At 34.1% G+C, this 20,540-nt stretch overlaps 1 protein-coding gene across 1 annotated transcript in view; it reads left to right on the forward strand.

Moving 5' to 3' along the window:
* The first annotated feature begins 1,286 nt into the window (after window positions 1-1,286).
* The window catches only part of LOC143228375 (cell adhesion molecule Dscam1-like), a 74,797-nt gene continuing 55,543 nt past the window's right edge, over window positions 1,287-20,540 (forward strand). Inside the window, exon 1 of the mRNA XM_076459641.1 lies at window positions 1,287-1,516. Coding sequence (XP_076315756.1) covers window positions 1,456-1,516 — 61 coding nt within the window. The 5' untranslated portion in view covers window positions 1,287-1,455. The remainder of the gene's footprint in view (window positions 1,517-20,540) is intronic.

Raw genomic sequence — 20,540 nt, forward strand, 5'->3', positions numbered from 1 at the left:
CTTCAACAGGAACCCGCCATTTTTAAATGAAATTTGTTCATGTGTATTCAAACATCCGTAATCTTTCTGAAACGAAATATTTAGTTTCTAGATTTATATTCTGACTTTATTATGTTGTTTTATATAACTTCGACATCAAATGTGAGCTAGTTATCACCGATTTCTCCTAAAGCTGTAGAATGATAGACATCTTTGATCCTATTATCCAAAGCCTGAAGGCTCTTTCCACATCAACTTGAAGTAAACAATACCGTGTAAGATTTATAAAACCCTTGACTGGACAATATTGTAACAGATTAGAGTAATTTAAAATTATGCACGAGCAAAATCTTCACTATTATGCAAACAAAAGGTTTTGACATGCAGTGTTATATAAAGTACGGGTGGAGAAAGTTTGTTTGTTTTTGAATTTCGCACAAAGCTATACGAGGGGTGTCTGTGCTAGCCATCCCTAATTTTGCAGTGTAAGACTAGAGGGAAGGCAGCTAGTCATCACCACCCACAGCCAACTCGTGGGCTACTCTTTTACCAACAAATAGTGGGATTGACCGTACATTATAACGCCCCACAGCTGAAAGGGGGAGCATGTTTGGCGCGACCGGGATTCGAACCCGCGACCCTCAGATGACAAGTCGCATGCCTTAACACGCTTGGCCATGTCGGGCCGTGTGTGAAGGAAAACAACAGTAGAAGACACAAAACAATAATACATATTATACTGTTCTGGTCGTCCACGTATAATGCTTCAAGTAAACTGCAGTGTACTGTACTACTCTAAACCACACACAGGGAACAGAACATTACTCAAAATCTGCTGTATTGTCCATTTACTACATTTCATTACGCTACGTCTTTCAATAGCGCCCTGTTCTCTTTTCACTGAGAAATGATAATCAAGGTGGATGCGTCATGAATTGTTCAATTGTTCAAATTCGTTACGCTACAAAATATAGTTCTAAAAAACAAACTATCTTATTCCTTCTGGGAAACTGATATCCTATCAAACCTCTGATTAAGAAAGATTTAGGTTTTAGAAAATGAAAATAAAACAAACCATCATTGTTCGTCACGAAAAGCTTTAATTTCAAGCAAGTCTACGTTTTTCATCTCGCCACGCGATGAGCTTTTTAAATTACTTCCTTTGGTAAGTTGAAAAATAAGGCCAAGAAAAACTCCTGCATTTCTGTAGAAAATACGTATTGCTTTTTGTATAAACCACGTGGTGCCTGCCGCGTGGCTGTTTGCTCCTTTAAACTTGCCTGCTAAGAACTGGCTCTGAAGCTCGAGTATGCCTGACGTTGGGCTCGTGTCGACCGTCTCAGAACGCGCACAGTGTCAGCTTGTACTAGTCACGTTATCTGTGGACTCAGCAAGTGTCAGCTCTGTTGGAAAACTTAAATTGTTAAGTGCTGCGTGATAAAGGCTAGAGACTCTACTGGGACTTGCGAAGAAAACATGCTTGTTTGTATTACATTGTGCTGTTTGGTCTGGGGAGAGCTGACCTCTGGGTTGTCAAGTAAGTAGTGAAAACAATGTAGATTAATCCACTGTGAAAGAGGCCAAACACGCAGACCTTTTCAAAAAAGGTCACTCAACTAAAGGCTTGGTTAGTTATGATTTGTCTCTTTCGATGTTTTTTTTCAGCTAAATTTGTTTCAATGAAAGTCGTTTAACCCGAATTTTTATTATAAGTTATTTCGTTCATAAAACGTATTTTTCTCACATTCAGTCACTTATGCATAACATTAATTAGCCTCATTGAGCTATCTGCTATGTCCACAGCGGGGAATCGAACCTCATATTTTAGCGTTGTAAGTACCACTGATCAAATGAGGGACATATTTAGCTGAACTAGAACCTGAAAGAGCTAAAAATTATCTCTCAAGATAAGTTTAAGTAGTAGAGAATGATAAGCCATAAGTAAATTCTAACAGTGAGGTTTTAAAATAATATGAGCAAATAAAAAATAACATTTACATGAAAGTGATTGTAAAAACACTAAATTGCTAGTTATTTATAATGAATGGAAAAGGATAATCTAAGTTTTATTAACTGCGCTTCCAACAGAGTTGGGCCTGGCATGGCCTAGCGCACGCTTCGTAATCTAAGGGTCGCGGGTTCGCGCTCGAGTCGCGCCAAACATGCTCGCCCTCCCAGCCGTGAGGGCGTTATAATGTGACGGTCAATCCCACTATTCGTTGGTAAAAGAGTAGCCCAAGAGTTGGCGGTGGGTGGTGATGACTAGCTGTCTTCCCTCTAGTCTTACACTGCTAAATTAGGGACGGCTAGCACAGATAGCCCTCGAGTAGCTTTGTGCGAAATTCCAAAAAAAAACAAACAAAAAAACCAATCCAACAGAGTTTTAATACGTAGTAGAATACACACAAGTATATTGAATTAAGCTGTATTGTGTTTTTCATACGGCTTAAACAAAAGTTTTGAAAACTTCTACCACGTAAGTTTGCACTGTAATCACAATATAAGGCGTTTGTCGAGCGCATCGTAATTTTGTATAGATGTAGATAACAATATATTTTCAAAAACACCAACAAAATGTCCTAGTGGGACATCGGTAAGTCTTCGGATTTACATAACTAACTTAAGGAGTTCGATTTCCGTCGGTGGACACAGTAGATAGCCCGTTTTGGCTGTACTAAAATAAAACACACAATTTGAAAAAAAAACAACATCATTATCTCATAAGTTGTTTCTTTACTGATCCAATAAAAAATCGAAATGCAAGTCGTCTAGCGTCTATAAGACAAGGATATTTACATGATTCTAGAGCACAGATAACCCATTGTTTAACTACAAATAAATACATTTAATGATGAGAAGTGAACAGGAATATTAATTTTATGTGTGTTATAGGCTGTGTTACTTGTAAGATATGGGTGTGAAAATGAAAAGAAGTTGGTTGTGGTTACGTTTTTATTTTTGTTTCTTGAAAAAGAGTAAAAAAATGTTAAAATTACATAACTTGATTCTTACGTCTTTTTACCATTTGCTTATTCTAAAGAGAATGAGCAACCGAACCATACAATAAATTAATATATTTATATAAGAATCTCCGTCTTTAAGCAAATTTTAATATATATGATTGAACTGTATCACACAGTTGCTCAAAAACTGTATTTACTCCAACAATTCTCGAAGAAGAAGGATTCAGGTTCGAAGCTGTAATATTTAACACAGTTTTTTGCCGTAATATATTTAGAGATTATAATATAGGTCAATGTCATAAGAATAAAGATTTACATTCTTTAAATCGTGAGCAAAGCAAACAACGTCCATATTGAGGAGTGAAGTGCAATGTTCCAAGAAATGTGTCGCCAATGAGAGGTAAAGTTGATATAAAGATTGTCTTATTGAGTAATCTTAAAAGCTTGTTTGAGAACCAGTTGTTCCTTTACATTCACATTCTTTGCGCTGAAAACATTTTTGTTCGTGTCAAGAAATCTTAAGAAAAAAAACATTTTCCATCTTCGACTCATCTGGGTCCTTTATCTGATTGTGCGCGTTGTGCATAACGAACCGTGCCCTTACTAGAATATGTGGCTGGTGTGTCGTGAAATAATAATAGCTCACCGTGGGCTTCCTTAAGATGCATACAGCACCATTAGAAAGGATTTTGCAGAAAACCAGTACCCTACTAGAAATAACCTCGTCTTGCCCAATCGATGTGAAACCATCTTCTCGCTTGTAACTTCTTATGACAAAAAAAATTGTCTTTGTGAAGGTTTCCCGGGTGTGGAGATCTCCGAGAAATCTCCAGCTACATTAACTAACTTTCAACTTAGAAGTACAAATTCCCTTTTTCAGTTTTCAGACCCTTCTTGAAGTTCTTTTCAGAATTTTTTTTGGGAGCTTGAGTGGTTCATATGTTTGGCTATTTCTTCTATCTAAGGTCTTGGTTAACACTAGAAGTTAAAAAGGTGTATTTTTTAGTCAAATTCTTTCAAAATCGAATCATCCACGAATCTGAAGTTCTGAATTTAAAATAGTTCAGTATAAAGAGCTTTCTTACGCGTAAGAATACTTAAGATAATAAATCATAGCTAAAAATAATTCCGCTTGAAAAACTAGTAAGACAAATACATTCCTGCTAAACTAAGTACTTTATTTTACGTATATAGATGTAACATGCTCGAGTAACTTTTAAACTTTGTTTGTTCATAAACAGCTCATATTTTGAGTGGAATTTTTACCTTCATGATTTCTGTTAGTATTTAGACATATTTTACAAAAACTGAAACATTTAAAGAGACAAAATAACAACTACAGTGTTTAACAACTGCATTAACTAAATCATATGGGGCCAAGTCTTGATCTGTTTATGGAAATAATCGTATTGAAACATCACAATTGGATTTAAAATATTTGTAGCACTTAACTACTAGGAGGCCTTATGCAGTTTTAGTAAAAGTATTTTCTTCACGAGACCTGTCGCGCGATATCAGAAATAATCTAGCTCGTCTATAACTTGGAGTCTTATGTACAATGGCGGTTTGAAAGTCTACATTGTAACTCAGTTAATCTGATAAACTACTATACTGAGGGGCACACCACTCCATCAGCAACTTAGCTACAAAACACAAAGTGTAACAGAAGTCAAGTTATATCTTCTTCTTCATAAAAATACGTAATACCTTGGTTTCAAGTTAGTTAGTTTTGAAGATGTGTAACCTATCTGTTTTATTTTTCTAAAAATAATTAATACATATAAAACAGGTTCATCAGAGTGACATGATGATTAATTTTTAAGCTACTGTGTCAGTGTGTACAAGAAAGCCCAATGTCACTCTCAACAAATAGATAAATATTTTATCTCTATTTTATAAAACAAAAATATATATATATATAGCTTAGCACAAAATGAAAACGTAGTACACACACGCACACATGTATATATTATTTAAAAATAATACAGAACACATGTACAAATATCATAATTGACAAGTACAAAATTTGACAGAATATAACAGTTCGACTATATCATAGCTTTTAATCTGCACAAGTGACGATTAGAACACAAACTGTTACATTAAAATAAACGACTATTTACTTCTTTCTTAACGTTAGACCTTAGTACTCCATGTATCCTCCGGCAGGCGTATTCTCGGAAAGGTCGTATTTTGTACGCCCGTAACATGGTACTCCTCTTCTTCCAACTGATACTGACACCTAGTACTTATAAATGTTTATTTTGGCAATCGCACAATGTTACATATGGGTTATCAGCACTAGGTGCCTTTAATTATGAATATATTGTCAGTTAATGAACATCACCTACCGCCCGGTCTCAAGGTACTGTAATCGAATAATGTGATCTAACGGTTACTCTTATAGTGCACCGTGTGGAACTCGATTGTTATTTTCTTGTAGGCAAGGGGACGCGAAACACGAGCTATCAGATTTACAACCCGGCACACTAACCATTAAGCTATCCTAAACCATAATCGTCAATGAAACCTTTCCACTAATAATGAATAATTTTTTTAGCATCTTTACAACTTGCATAAAACCTTTTTACGTGTAACTTACTAACGAATATAAAGAAATAAATCTATATATCCGATCCATTAACATATATGTTTTTACATATGTAGATATAGAGATTGATTATTAAAAGGTACTATCTATGCAGTACAGAACTGAAATAAACCCAAGCTGATTTATATTGATTCACTTAATTCTGCGAAAACGCTAAAATTTCCGTGAAAGGAATCTTTCAGATTTAAGCTTCGAGGTTTAGCGACTGAAGCTTTTGTGTTATTTCAACCAGTCGTTCAAACTCATTCAATTCATCTCTTTCAAGTTATCAAAGGAAGCTTTCTTTTGTAAAAATCTGAAGAGCACAACGCCTAGAACACGAACGATGATCGTGGCTCATTGACACTGCATAACTATCAAGAATCTAGGATCGAAAAAGTTCCTAATTAAGTGTTTTCAATGGCTTTTCTCCCGGAAGGCTGTAGTCTATCCATCCTTTAGAAATGTAATTTTTCTTTTATCTTAGTTGTGTAACGTATGAAGGAGACTTGATTACGAGTTTAGCAGGTCAATTTTCGCTCATCCGCTTCTTTTCTGTAGCAGGTCAATTTTCGCTCATCCGCTTCTTTTCTGTAATCAACGAAACGTCGAGACCGAAACATCACTCCGAGCATTTCATGCGGGTGATATACTATCATTATAAAGTTGTAGTGGGTGATCCCCACGTATGCACGGACATCGATCCCTGCCTTGCAGGTGTCGGCTACCTTTCTTGGTTGCCCTTAAACACCGGTCGAGATTGAGTAGAATTAGATGACGTCATTGATCAGGAAGGTTCATCAAACAAACCTGAAACGATTATACTGGATATTCCTAGCATAAAAGTCTCACAACAAATTAAGTAATCAGTTAAACCTCGTTAAACACAGAGCTGAACAATGGGCTGTCTGTGCTCTCCCATCGCGAGTATCGAAACCCGATTATTAGCGTTGTAAGTTAGGCTTACCACTGAGCCATCGGGGACAGCTGATGCTGAAGAAGTACTTGCTAAGCCTAAACCTGAAGCTGCATATGTGCCGTTTCTTGCTTTTAGATAATTTGTGAAAACTTTGGAGTTCTTTTGTTCATTTATTTCACTCTAAAATGTTATTCTGTAGCAAAACTAGTGATATTAACTTTATTTTAGTCTAACACAAAATCGTTCTAACTGAAATAACATAGATGATGCTGTAAAATTGTTTGAATTACAAGGCTGATGAAGCAAAACTGTTTAATTCACAGAATTGATTAAACATAATTGGTTTAATCAAAATGCCTAGGAATACAATCGTTCTTAATTATGCAAACAGTCCCCATTCTTTCATCTTCGATTCATTTAATGTTGTCGAAATAGGATTATGTAAGTTCAACCTGAAGAAAATAACAACTAATTTTATAACCTTGAGAAGCTATTAGTACAAGAATCATCCACCATAAGTTATCTGGATTGCTTAATCTCACAAGAATAACTTGAAAAATATGGATAATCAGTTTTAATTGCAAGCCTGCTGTCACTCTACGTTCTGTTTTCAAGAATACCACGACCACAGTACAAATATGTCATGCTATATGTATTTGAAAATCTATTTCTAAATATTCGAACTGTACCAGAAGCCTTCTAAAGATACTTACAGAAATACAATAACCATACATCGACACTGTGAGAAACTCAACAGAGTTAAAGTTCGCACTAAAGGCTTATTATTGTGTGAATGTTGCGTTTAGAAGAATAAAAAACTCAGTCAAACCTCATGCACTCGAAATAAGATCCTCTTGCAGAGAATAGGACGTGTAATAAGAGCTCTATCTTTCTCTCCAACGGTAAATGGCACATTCTCAACTGCTATTATGAAAGTGTCAAAAACTTTGGGATAGCATGTCATGGGCGCGTGGACTCTTTTAAAGTAAAGACACACGTGGAAATAGATCATCTCTTTATTATAACGTCACTCATTAGAACAAGTTTTGTTTTTATCGTGAAGTCACACATCAGGTAACGTCTTTCGTGCAAACAGCTTTCCCTATATATTGTAACGTCACAGATGAGGACAAGTCCTCCATTTATTGTAAAGTAATACATGAGGACAGACCTTATCCCTATTTTAACGTCTCTCACGAGTACACAATTTTCTCTATATTGTAACGTCACAGATGAGGACACGTCCTCCATTTATTGTAAAGTTGTACATTAGAACAGATGCTTTGTTTATTGTAATGTCATACTTAAAACATATTTTGTCTTCATTGTAATTGGGGAAGATGAGGACAAGCTCTTTCTCTGTTATATGGTAACACAAGGGGTAGCAAGTTCTGTCTTTACATGTATGAGGGCAAATTTACTGTTTACTTTTCACAGGATATCAATTAAAAGAAGAACATCTGCACAGAGTATCTTTCTTGAAAAGTATTTATGAATATACTAAATAAAGATATATCCTTTTATAATTACAAAAGAGTAAAGTGACTTTTACTGTGCATGCAGGCCCAGCATCCAGTAAATTAAACAAATTAAAACTACAAATATAATGCAAATGAAACAAATACTAAACTAGATGATATAAAACTAAGTTCTAAGAATAACGTAAGTAAATAGATAACATAAAATAAAAGTAAGATGAGGATAATCAAATAAAAATAAAATGTTGTTTAAAGCAGCATAAACAAGTTCATTTGTTAAGAACAACACAATGGAATATCTGTGTTCTTCCCATCACGGGAATGAACCCCGAATTTTAGCATTATTATACCCCATACATATCATTGAGCTACCAGAGGACATTTATTCTTGCTTGCTTGTTTTACTGCAAAACTGTACAATAGACTATTAGTGCTGTGCCCGCCATTGAAATCTAACCCTGAATTCTAGCGTTGTAATTATGTAAAATTATTACTGAGCTGTTGAGAGACAAAATAGTTTGTTTTTTTTTCTAATCAGAAAGATACACAATAGGCTGTCCATGCTGTGCTTATTCCAGTTATAGGAACCCAGTTTTTAGCGTTATAAACTATCAGATTTACCACCGAACCACAAAGTGGCTAAATTAATTTGAAACTGGTTACATCTAGGGTCAAATAAAATATGTACAATAACTGAGAAAAAATTTCAAAATTAAAATTCAAGTCGAACTCAAGTTAAAAATGAAACTAGACTGATACGAAAACCAAAACCTAAATCAAACTAAAATCGGACTAACATGCATACATATTTATAAAGTATCTCGAGAGAGATGAAAAAAAAGATTTCTAGGCCCCCTTAGCATTTTTCCATTTGATTAGAAATTTTCAAGGGTTCTTTTTGGCCTTCTGTAAATCTTATATGAGTTTGGCGTTATTATCGCAAAGCCAGTAATTATCCCGGGTGACTTTTACCACCATATTCATTCATCTTAGAACTTATCTGCTTATAGTGGCTTAATCTCGAAGCAATACTTTCATTGGTCAATGAAATATCCCGAATCACTAGAGTTGTGGAACAAGACATTAATGTTTTAGGTATGCTGTACGAAAGCAATTGACAGCGGTTAATATTTTTTGAGGATGTGAAATAACAGGTTTTTGTAGAAGAAAAGGTGCAGATTATTTCCTTTTCTACTTTTTATATTGGCTTTCATGATCATGAAAAACCTTTTAAGAATGTCGATTTCAATGTTTCAAGATTTTTTTGTTTGCTTTGGACAACAGTCCTCAATTTTTTCAGTCAGGTATAGGATCTTTTAGTTTTTATATCAGATAAAAATATGGTAAAAGGGAACCAAGTAGTGACGTTAAGACTGGGGTGGTCGTGATTCGGTTCTCCTCCTAAAACCCAATAGTCTATGATGACCCATTTAGAATTGTCGGGTTAAATGCCAGTGAGGCTTTGCCACAAGCTTTCCCAAAAACACTTCACTTATCGAGGGGTTACGTAAATACTATACTTAACTGTAGGAGTGGTGAGTGTAAAAATGCACTCCCTTTGAGACACTGCACATACTGCTATATTATACAAATCCCCTAAATACTGTGTGTTTGACAGTGATCCTACCAATCAATGCTATAAACTGTTTTCAGTTGCAGAGATTTTCTTTCACTGCTTAGTTGCTAAGGCAAAGTTTTAATTCTAATACAGAAGCGGAGGTAAGACCAGCAAGTTGATTTCCTACATCAGATAGCGAAAATACGTCCACTACTTTATGAGCAGTAACCAGTTCATTTAACTACCAATAAGTAGTGCATGTTCTGTATCTTCTACAGTCTCTTTTAAGTTCATCCACACATTTATAATGTTACATAAAATTTTCTGCTACTGTCCAGTTCTTGCATTATGGGACTCTCCTGTCTTAAAACGTATCCTAACATACAAGTTTCATGTTGTGTGTGAGTGCGGATATCAATATTGCACTTGCAAGTTATGTCCGTGTCGTTCACTTGCTCTTCTAAATACTCTTGAATAATTACATTTCGTGGTTCACCACAAGTTGAATTGTCATTACAAATACATATTTTGCCATCTCTGCTAATATAATGGCTTTAACTAGTATTCAGTACTTGGACATTCAATGAAAATACGTGGTGTTTGTTTGTAACTGATTTACCGTATACGTTTATTATAATACCTACGCTTGTTTCTGCATAGTTTTCTTTTTTGCCTATAAAGTATATTGTTGGCTGTGTGTTGCGCAAATTTGGTCTGTTCTTGGAATTTCTAGAAGGTTCTTGAAAGTAAAAATCAACAATGTACTAGGTGCGTGTGTATACTAATGACTGACAGTATTATTTCCAAGTAAACTTTCGACAAACTCGAGTGATTTGTATTAAAGCAATGCGCCAAGACAAGAGATTATTATTATTATTATTCGTCAGCTATAACCAGTATGCGATAAGCCTAGGAAGTTACAATTGTGAGTAACACCTATTTATCGAAAAACTACAAAATTTGAACAGGAACGTTATAGATTTCGAACAGTACAAACCGTTTAACTTTAATTAATTACTTCGGACGTTAGTATTTCTACCACGATATTAAATATCTTTGCTGGAAGGAGTCAGCTTGTACTCGGTGTGAGACCAGGCAAGATAAAGACAGCGTTAGCTTAGGCGAGGCTTAAAAATATCAGCTCAAAACTAATTTGTTCGTCGCGGACCTGGACCATCGATAAAATATTCAGTTCTAGACCGGATATAAAACTCAATATAGCTTGTAAGTTTGTAAAACTCTTGCATATAAACCATCATCTGTAATAATTATTAGCAGTAACAGCTTTTTATAAATTATATTATTTTTGTGTTTGTATATTAAGGTGAATTTGTGTTAGAAAAAAGAAATTGTCTCTATTAGTCTTGTTGGTAAATAATATAAATTTGATACATATAATTCTGATTATTTTGAGATAGTAATACGTAAGATACATAACATAATAAATTGGGGATTCGTCCGAAATAAATTATAACACGTACCGTGATTTAAAATAATGTTACACTCTTATAGGATCATTATTTAACGTGAATCATAAATATACTTAATTACATTAAACATTTCAATGGCGTGTGATGGTTCACTCAGATAATAAATCTTCTACATGAAAATGAAGTTCTTATTTTGTCGTACAATGTTAATGATCAGAAATTGTTAGTATATAATGTACCAACACGGTTACATACTTCAGATTATGCTATATCTGTAACCATGTTGTTACAATTTCAATGTTATTTATATCGTTAACACAGATGAGAATAATCTAACAACAGTGCCTCAACGAAAAATGCTTCAAGTATTGGAATACTTTCTCAACTTGATACATCTACCTGAGACGTTTATAAGCCAGTGCAGACAGTGTTGTAGTTACCGGAAAGAAATTTGTCACGAAATATTGATAGCATGATGCTAAACCTAGAATGAAGTGATCTCTTAATTTTTTCTCAAACTGCTGCAGTTCTTAAAGAATCAACGTACTCTCCGTCTTTATAAACTTTATTTCGTTTCAATTCGCGTTAACTTTATCATGCCCAAATGCATCATATTGATCCACCTGTAATATAGTTTGGTTTATTGCACTGAAAATAAACGAATGAAAAAGACAGTTACTAGATAAAATATTTTGAAATTTCCGATGAACTTGCTACATATTATGTGGCTTTACCAAACAAAATATTTTATGTTCATCTATAATATTTGTACCTATTCACAACTTTAAAAATTCGTAAATACTTCATGGTAAAACATGTTTCTTTTAAGAAACATTTACAGATGTTTATCTTTATCGAAGATTTTGACTGTTCATTTTGAGTAAAATATAAAACTGTATTTTTAGTTTTGTCTGGATTAAAACAATACCATAAACAGTTTCACTCTGTTTACCATCATTGCCATAAAATAGCTCTTTCACAATAGCAAACTCTCTCAATAGTACAGCGCTATATTTTCGGACTTCGATACCCGTTGGGGGAAGCACAGATAGCCCATAGCGTAGTTTTGTGCTTAACTTCAAACAGGCAAACACAAGAGCAAAATCATAAGCAGTATGACTTTTTAGATTGCCAGTCAGAAGGATTATTTTAATATAGTAATATGTTTAAGCCTGTTATATATATACATATATATGTTTACATTTATTTTTAGTGTCTTTCTTTTTCCGTTCAAGCATTTACTTAAGCCAATAAAACCTAATGCAGTAGTCTTGTTGACAAAAGGATTTAACTAACACTATCATGAAAACATTTCCTTTCTAATCATACGAAAACATTATAATTCAAAAGATTTATATAACGATAAAGCAAGTTTTGTTTGTTAGCTTAAATAAAAGATCAAAACTTTCTTCTAACAAAATACTACCGTTGTGTTGGAAGTTGCCAGGGTTTGTACAGTTGCAACTAACAGAAAAGAAGTTTGTAATACGTGTTCAGGGCACTATACTATGGAAGTTTGTAATACGTGTTCAGGGCACTATACTATGGAAGTTTTAATACGTGTTCAGGGCTCTATACTATGGAAGTTTGTAATACGTGTTACTATGGAAGTTTGTAATACGTGTTCAGGGCACTATACTATGGAAGTTTGTAATACGTGTTCAGGGCTCTATACTATGGAAGTAATACGTGTTAATTGTAATACGTGTTCAGGGCACTATACTATGGAAGTTTGTAATACGTGTTCAGGGCTCTATACTATGGAAGTTTGTAATACGTGTTCAGGGCACTATACTATGGAAGTTTGTAATACGTGTTCAGGGCTCTATACTATGGAAGTTTGTAATACGTGTTCAGGGCACTATACTATGGAAGTTTGTAATACGTGTTCAGGGTATACTATGGAAGTTTGGTTCAGGGCTCTATACTATGGAAGTTTGTAATACGTGTTCAGGGCTCTATACTATGGAAGTTTGTAATACGTGTTCAGGGCACTATACTATGGAAGTTTGTAATACGTGTTCAGGGCTCTATACTATGGAAGTTTGTAATACGTGTTCAGGGCACTATACTATGGAAGTTTGTAATACGTGTTCAGGGCACTATACTATGGAAGTTTGTAATACGTGTTCAGGGCACTATACTATGGAAGTTTGTAATACGTGTTCAGGGCACTATACTATGGAAGTTTGTAATACGTGTTCAGGGCACTATACTATGGAAGTTTGTAATACGTGTTCAGGGCACTATACTATGGAAGTTTGTAATACGTGTTCAGGGCTCTATACTATGGAAGTTTGTAATACGTGTTCAGGGCACTATACTATGGAAGTTTGTAATACGTGTTCAGGGCTCTATACTATGGCTTCTCAAAACTGAGATGTAGGCAGTTGCATCACACCAGAACAGCCAAGGTTGAGAAACAGTTATTGGCTAAAATCGATAACATACACTACACCTGTATTGAAATTATAAGATTTAACTTGACGGTAATTTCTCCTAGCGGGCTACAAGTGTTGTATTATGACCAGAAAAGTTTTTAAAATTCAAACTTTTTTTTTTCATTCAGAGCTCGCTGAAATCAATATTCCCCCTCCCCCCAAATGTTTGTTTGAGGAATAGCTACCCGAGAGCTATCAGTGCTAAGGAAGGCAGCTAGCCAACATTACCCACCTACAACTCTGGTGCTACAGTTTTAGCAACGAAAAGTGAGATTGACTGTTACATTATAACGCCCCATGGTTGAAAGAATGAGAAATTTCAGCGACGATATTCAGTGGATCAGTCACACTAATAAATTTTTTTATTTATCTACTTTTCTGGTTAATGTTTATTTTCTATTTTTCTTTTAAATTCAATGGTGCAATTTTGTTTTCGTCCTTGAGTGAAAGAGCTAATTCACGTTACCCTAATTTCGATTTTTAGCAACTTTGTTTTTCTGAAATATTATTCTCAAATTTTCAGTAAAAGTCTAAAATGTGCAACAAATACTAAAATGTTATCTATATAGATGAGACAACGTTTCCATTGCACAACCCCATGAGTAGACATCACTCTCGAAATAATGAATTGCATGATATGGAATTCATACCATCCTTCCTGAAATGTAGTCTCAGGGCTACATTTATTGCTCAGATCGAGGTTTTAATACCTGGAAGCCAGATGTGATGTATTAAACCATTGAGTACTTTATAAATATCCATATTTTACCACTTGCAGCTAAATGAATAGAATAATATAATCGCTACGTATATTTGCTTACCAATTTTTTATGTAGAACTTTGGCAGGCCCTTTTTTTTCTTATTTGTGACAACTATTATATTAGACCAAGTACTCTCCAAAGGATGTTCTTTCACATCTTGAAGATGTGTTCAATCTCAGCACTGAAAAGAGTAGCGTTCATTGTGTGCCAAAGAAACGTGTATGAGAGATGATTTATCATGTACATATAACATACCTCTACGTAATGATGTATTACTGTTGTTCTGCTAGACGGATAACTGATCCTATAAACACATAAGCAAGCCTCACGAGCAAATCATCAGTTTCTATGTGCTATATAGTGTTTTCTGGCTGGTGTTAAGATTGTCAGTCATGAGCCTTCGATGCTCAGGTCGACATGTATTTGATTTTGAACATGGTATAATAAAAGTGATGCCAAATGCATGACTGGCCTGCATAATTCTTGAATCTGTTACCATGCCAACGACTATTCGAGTTGGAAAATAAATAGCCAATGCTGTTTGTTACCGATAAGTTCTGGAAAAATACAACCACTTGAATAGGTAACTGTTCGAGAAAGAATGGACTAATGGAAATATTGAAAACCTCTATGACCCTTTTCTCAATATATGTCATTGCAGACCATTTTACTTGGTCCCCATCTGGTTAGCGGTAAATGTTTTTTTCTACAAAACTGTAGATCGTCAACTTTGAAAGGTGTACCCCCAAAAAGAAAACCCCCAACAAAGTCTGAGTCAAGATTATAGATAATTACCTCTGCTTAGTGATTAAAAATAACAAGATAAATATGGATCTTCATCTCTCCATCTAGTTTATCACTATTTGCTAGCTTGCGTATGGCTTTCTTTGAATTATCTGATGCATGGTAATTTCAAGTAAGGTCTTGGTTGATCTAGTGCTTACTAGAAATTCAACTTCCCATTTATATATGTATCAAACTGATGTATATCAGATGAAACAACGTTCATTACTGTATGAACTAGCCAAGCCACCATTTCCATAAATAAAAATTGAGTGATGCACCTAGACAAACTGAAGGTGGACTCAGATTCGTTTCCGCTTATTTAATCTATACAAACAGTCAATCAACGACCTTTATGTATTAACTACAACTAAATCATTTCAATAGGAAAAACGATTCCATTATTCTCTTCTTTGTCAATCTGAACAAAGCGATCATACTAGCAATCCGAAGAAAGAACAAAATATTCCATCTCTCAAAGATCGCAGGAATAGTTCTAATCATGTCAACACAGTAAGCAAATAAAAGCCACATTAATAAAAAGTGCATACTTTAATAAATAAAACTGAAAATCAGCGACATTTAAAGATGCCACTACTTACTAGAGGGCTTAAAAATTTCTTGAATAAGAAAGCTGTAATATCATTAATATATTTGGTCCAGACGTGGCCCTAATGTTGGCATACAGGACTGTGATTTGAGAGCTCATGGTTTGCTCAGCATTTTGGAAACATGTTGTTCGTTATAAGAGCGTATTTACATTCAGGTATTCTATTAGCGTAACCTAAGAGTGGGAGCAAACGCTGCTGACAATTTGTTTTCCCACTAGTCCAGCCCTCCAGTGGCACAGTGGTATGTCTGCGAGGAATTTTATTACTAGAAAACGGGTTTCAATACCCGTGATGGGCAGAGCACAGATAGCCCTTTGTGTAGTTTTGTGCATAATAACAAACAAACAGTCCCTCTTGTCTATGAATCCAAAATTAAAGACGGCTAGTTCAAATAGTAGTTGTGCAGTTTTGCGCAAATATATGAAACAAAAATACAAAGTAATATAAGTGGTTACTAATTAGTAATCAAAGCTGTGACATCAATTGAAAGTCAGAGTGGTATTACTTCTAGTTTCCCTATGTCTGCAGACTCACATCACTAGAAACAGGGTTTCGATACCCGTGATGAGAAGAACACCAATAGCTCATTGTGTAGTTTTGTGCTTAGCTTCAAATAAATACAAAAAATTACTTGCAATGGTAATTATGTTATTATGTTTATTGATAAACAAAGCCGTAAAAGTGGGACTTAGTGGGAATTTCCTGGGTAAGAAAATATCGTGATTTCTAGAACAAACAATTTTTATTATTTCTATCTGGTAAACCTTCGTGTAAAACTAAGCAATGCTTTCTATTTGCGATTGAATTGCTTTAAAGCGTTCAACTAATACGAGTGGTTGAATATCTTATGTGAAGTAATTTTGGAACCTCACAACTTCGTTTGAGTAAATGTTGTCACGTCCGGCCATGATCTAAATGAAAACCGTACATAGTGAGAACAGCAGTGCTTGCAGTATGCAATGGTTGAACGAATATACGACAAGAAGTCTAATCTTGTTGACCTCATTTCCAAAATGACATTCTTCTTAATTATGCGATATACTGTTTCATGGATCATGTGGATATCTTTTGCTAATGAATTTAGTGCTCAAGCATGCTCACCTGTGACAAGGCACTGCTTTTTACTTACCACGACTATTTTGTATACAGTTTGTTGTACTTCCCTTTCTGGATAATTCCAGTTGATCCATATGCTTTTATTTTAATTCTATTAAGTTTAAGACTATCTCTGTCTTAGAAATAAGAACATATTTATGAAGTCAGTATAAAAATATTTTGTGTTGGATCATAAAAACAACTAGTTTTCCGTCGTAGCACTCTACCTAAGAAACGCAAAACAAGCCCAAAATGTAGTATTAATACATTTCATTCCACTGCGATTTCATATCAGTTGTTGTTGTCACGTGACTTGATGGTGTGCATATTCAAGATCGTTTTAATATAACGTATTTAGCCTACGTATAATCGAATGTGCAAAAAAAGTGTTATTTGCACTACCTGTGTTAATGTAACCAACATTGTGGCATTTAATAGATAAAATAGTAGATCACTAAGAACAGTAACCAAAAGCAAAAGTTGCTACACTCGATGGTTTAGAGAGAACTTACATATACTTGAAAATCCTGAGTTCGATCACTGTGATGGGTATAGTAGATTTGTGCTTAGCAACAAACAAACAAAGAAAATATTAGTAGCTTTGAATCATATTTTGGAAAAATGTTCATCATATAGCCGAGAAACACGTATCATCGATACAAAATAAGTTGCCACAATCGTAAACCTGCAAGAGAGAGTTTTGTTTTATGAGTTATTAAACAAGTGCAAACCTTATACAGGTAAACATTTATAGTACAAATATTTTGCTCAGAGAAATATGGTCGAGCGTAACCTACTAGTTAGAGTGCCGAACTGTGAATACAAAGGCTCGCGGGGTGTATTTTGTTGTCTTGAAATCCCACTATGTATATTAGAGCCGTGGGTACGTGACAAAAGTGACGGTCAAATCAAACTATTTGAGTGCAGTAAGTTGGTAGTGAGTGCTTTTGACCAGTTGTTTCTCTTTATTATGAGGACATTTTGCAAGAAACAAGAATCCAACTAAAACTTAATTTAAGATGTCAACAATCCACCATCCATTGACCTCGCAATTAAAGTAAGAACTTTGTCTCTTATGCTCTTGGCATGTTTTAAATAACCTATTTCATTGTAAAGGTGGTATTTTCATGTGGACCTAAAAAATTCTGTTGTTCCGTTGTAATTTGAAATACCGCCAATCTGATTTGTCAGTCTAGATTTCCGTTGAGCCTTTATGGTTGTTGCCACTCTTGAGATTATTCTAGAACAGAATCAGCTAAAATTGCCAACACTATCTGGTATTTTTTCTTTTACTTTCGCATCTAGTTTAATGAAATCATTCTATACTATGTCTTAATAGAAACAATTTATATAAGGGATGAAAGGCACATGGGTTGGTTCAGCAACTCTTATATGAATTTGTTGATAAGCAAAGTACTATAAATCGTCAAAATTGAAATATCCAAGCCAATCATCATCTGTTACAGAAACTTTACCTGAATCCATCTTCTCTGGAAGTCAACTTATTGCTAATGTTCAAGGAAAAAGCCAAAATCCTCCTCTATCTAGTTATTTGTTTCACTTCACCATCATTGTAAAAAGTGATTCAAATATACCTGTCGTCTAATTTCAAACATTGAGATAGATCATACTATTGTTATTAAAAAGAAAACTTTGCTCAGAAGAGGATTTTTTCTATACCATTATGTAACGTGGATACCTCAAGTTTAGCTTTCTCGTTTCCACTCTGTTTCGGAAAGTACTTTCTACAAATTACAATACAGATTAAACAATAAGTACAATAAAGTTACAATAAACCAAAGAGTCTTTAGCTCATCCAGGTCAATAACATTAATTTTTTTAATATTTTAGTTAATCAAAATTATCTTAAAAGTACCAAAAATTCATTTTACTGCCTTAAAAATCTATTGTTTAGAGTCAACCAAACATTCTTTTATTGGCACCTTAAATTTAGCTATTGTATTTTCATGTCTTACAATTTTTGGCGCCAAATAACAAAAATGATTATATGAGATTTTCTTTCTAGCTATTTGAATACTATATTTTAATCTCTGTATTATTAGGATACACATAAGTATTTATTTATAAGAAATAACTTTTATTCCTTTTAACCAATAAGATTATTTTTATTAATAAATATTTCATAAGAAATGCTCTTATTAACATACAACTTTGATAAATTGTTTCATTTTTATCACTATACGATTTGTTTTCATAATATTATTTCGTGATGAAAAAGTTTGCTTTAATGTATTTGGATAAGCCCCCTTCCCGTATCAAAATTTCAACTGTACGCGTGTGTGTTTTTCTTACAGCAAAGCCACATCAGGCTATCTGCTGAGCTTACCCAGGAGAATTGAACCCCGCTGATTTTAGTGTTATAAATCCGTAAACTTACCGCTGTACCAGTGGGGTGCAGATTTTAGTGAACTTCGTGTTTTTCCAAAATCCTTAGCATGCTGTTTCCAGCTAAAATTTTTATCATTTCGTAAACCTAAATATTTTGTGAAATTCATTCCCTCAAATTGTAAACATTTAGAATTATCATAATTTTTGTCCTTAATACTATGAATATACAACTCAAAGTTATTTTTATTCATAATCATTTTATATTTCTATTCAAAATATATAAATTTTAGCTAATAATAATAAATAATTTTCCAAAACGTATTTCCCACTATATGCAACTCGTACTTAATTTAAAAGTTTGTTTTATATTACTAAAAGTAAATATAATAATTTCGCAGTTTAACTTTATTCAGCATAAATTATTCATGTATAAAGTAAAAATTGGTTCAAGTACATAACCCTGTGTAACACCACATGTTTTCGTCACTAAACATTACATTAGTTTTATAGTCTGTATTTTTCTATATAAATAAGATTTAAAGCATATTGATGTAGTGCTTCCTATCCCAAAAAAAATTATATTTTATTTAATAATACCTGAAAAGCTCGCCCATGGCAAGTTTCGTTACCCATGGTAGGCAGAGCAGAGATAGCCTACTGTGTAGCTTTGTGCTTAATTACAAAAAAAAAAAAAGATAAACAATTTAAATAGAAAAAAATAGGAAGTACGAATGGGAACACCAAAAATTAGGTAGGGCGGGATAACATTGTAACACTTCATAGTTTTAGATAGGTTGTGCCCACTCCTTCTTCGTATGTTTTTATAACTTGGTAATTGTTCAGAATAAAAGCAAAGTTTATATTGCTAACTTTTTATGTTGGAAACTTTGTTTCAGCAATCAGGTACAGAAGCATTTAAGTAATTAAATCAGTGATCCTGATAAAATGCGTAACATCATAAGGAGGTGTTTGATGCTGGAAGTGGGACAGAAAGCTTCAATACTCACACTTTGCTTATGAAAGACATTATATCTATCATACTACTAAGAAATTGGCCAAAAGAATAGTTTCAAAAATATTGATTTTTGAATGTTTTAAATTTGTTAAGTATTTAGAAAGGAATAGCCACTGATAAAATTCAATTCAAGTCTATAACTGCAGCAAAGTTCAAAGTTCAAAGTAGAAACGAGTGGAACGATGGCCACACTCACTTTGAGCTTGCAGAGTGTCAAAAATCAAATGTTATATGTATAAAAACGGCTGGTTTGGGTTGAGAAAATATTTTATGTAGAGGAGCGAACAACGTTTCGACCTTCTTCGGTCATCGTTAGGTTCACAAAGAAAGAAAGAGGTAACTGACCTATAGCTGACCACATATTTGAAGGGGGTTGTGTAATTGAGTGTAGGATTGTACAGGGCGTGCTTAGATGTTTGATTATATTTATTAATATAGGTATAAAGGTGTTCCTTTGTATTGGTTTATTTTGAGCTTGAGTTGTTGTATAAGTAAGGCTTCTTTAATTTTACGTTTGTTTATGATAGTTTCTTTATTTAATATTTGGGTGTTTTCTGTGGTTATGTT

Source organism: Tachypleus tridentatus, chromosome 10 (genome assembly GCF_004210375.1).
Source record: "Tachypleus tridentatus isolate NWPU-2018 chromosome 10, ASM421037v1, whole genome shotgun sequence".
Lineage (NCBI taxonomy): Eukaryota > Metazoa > Arthropoda > Merostomata > Xiphosura > Limulidae > Tachypleus > Tachypleus tridentatus.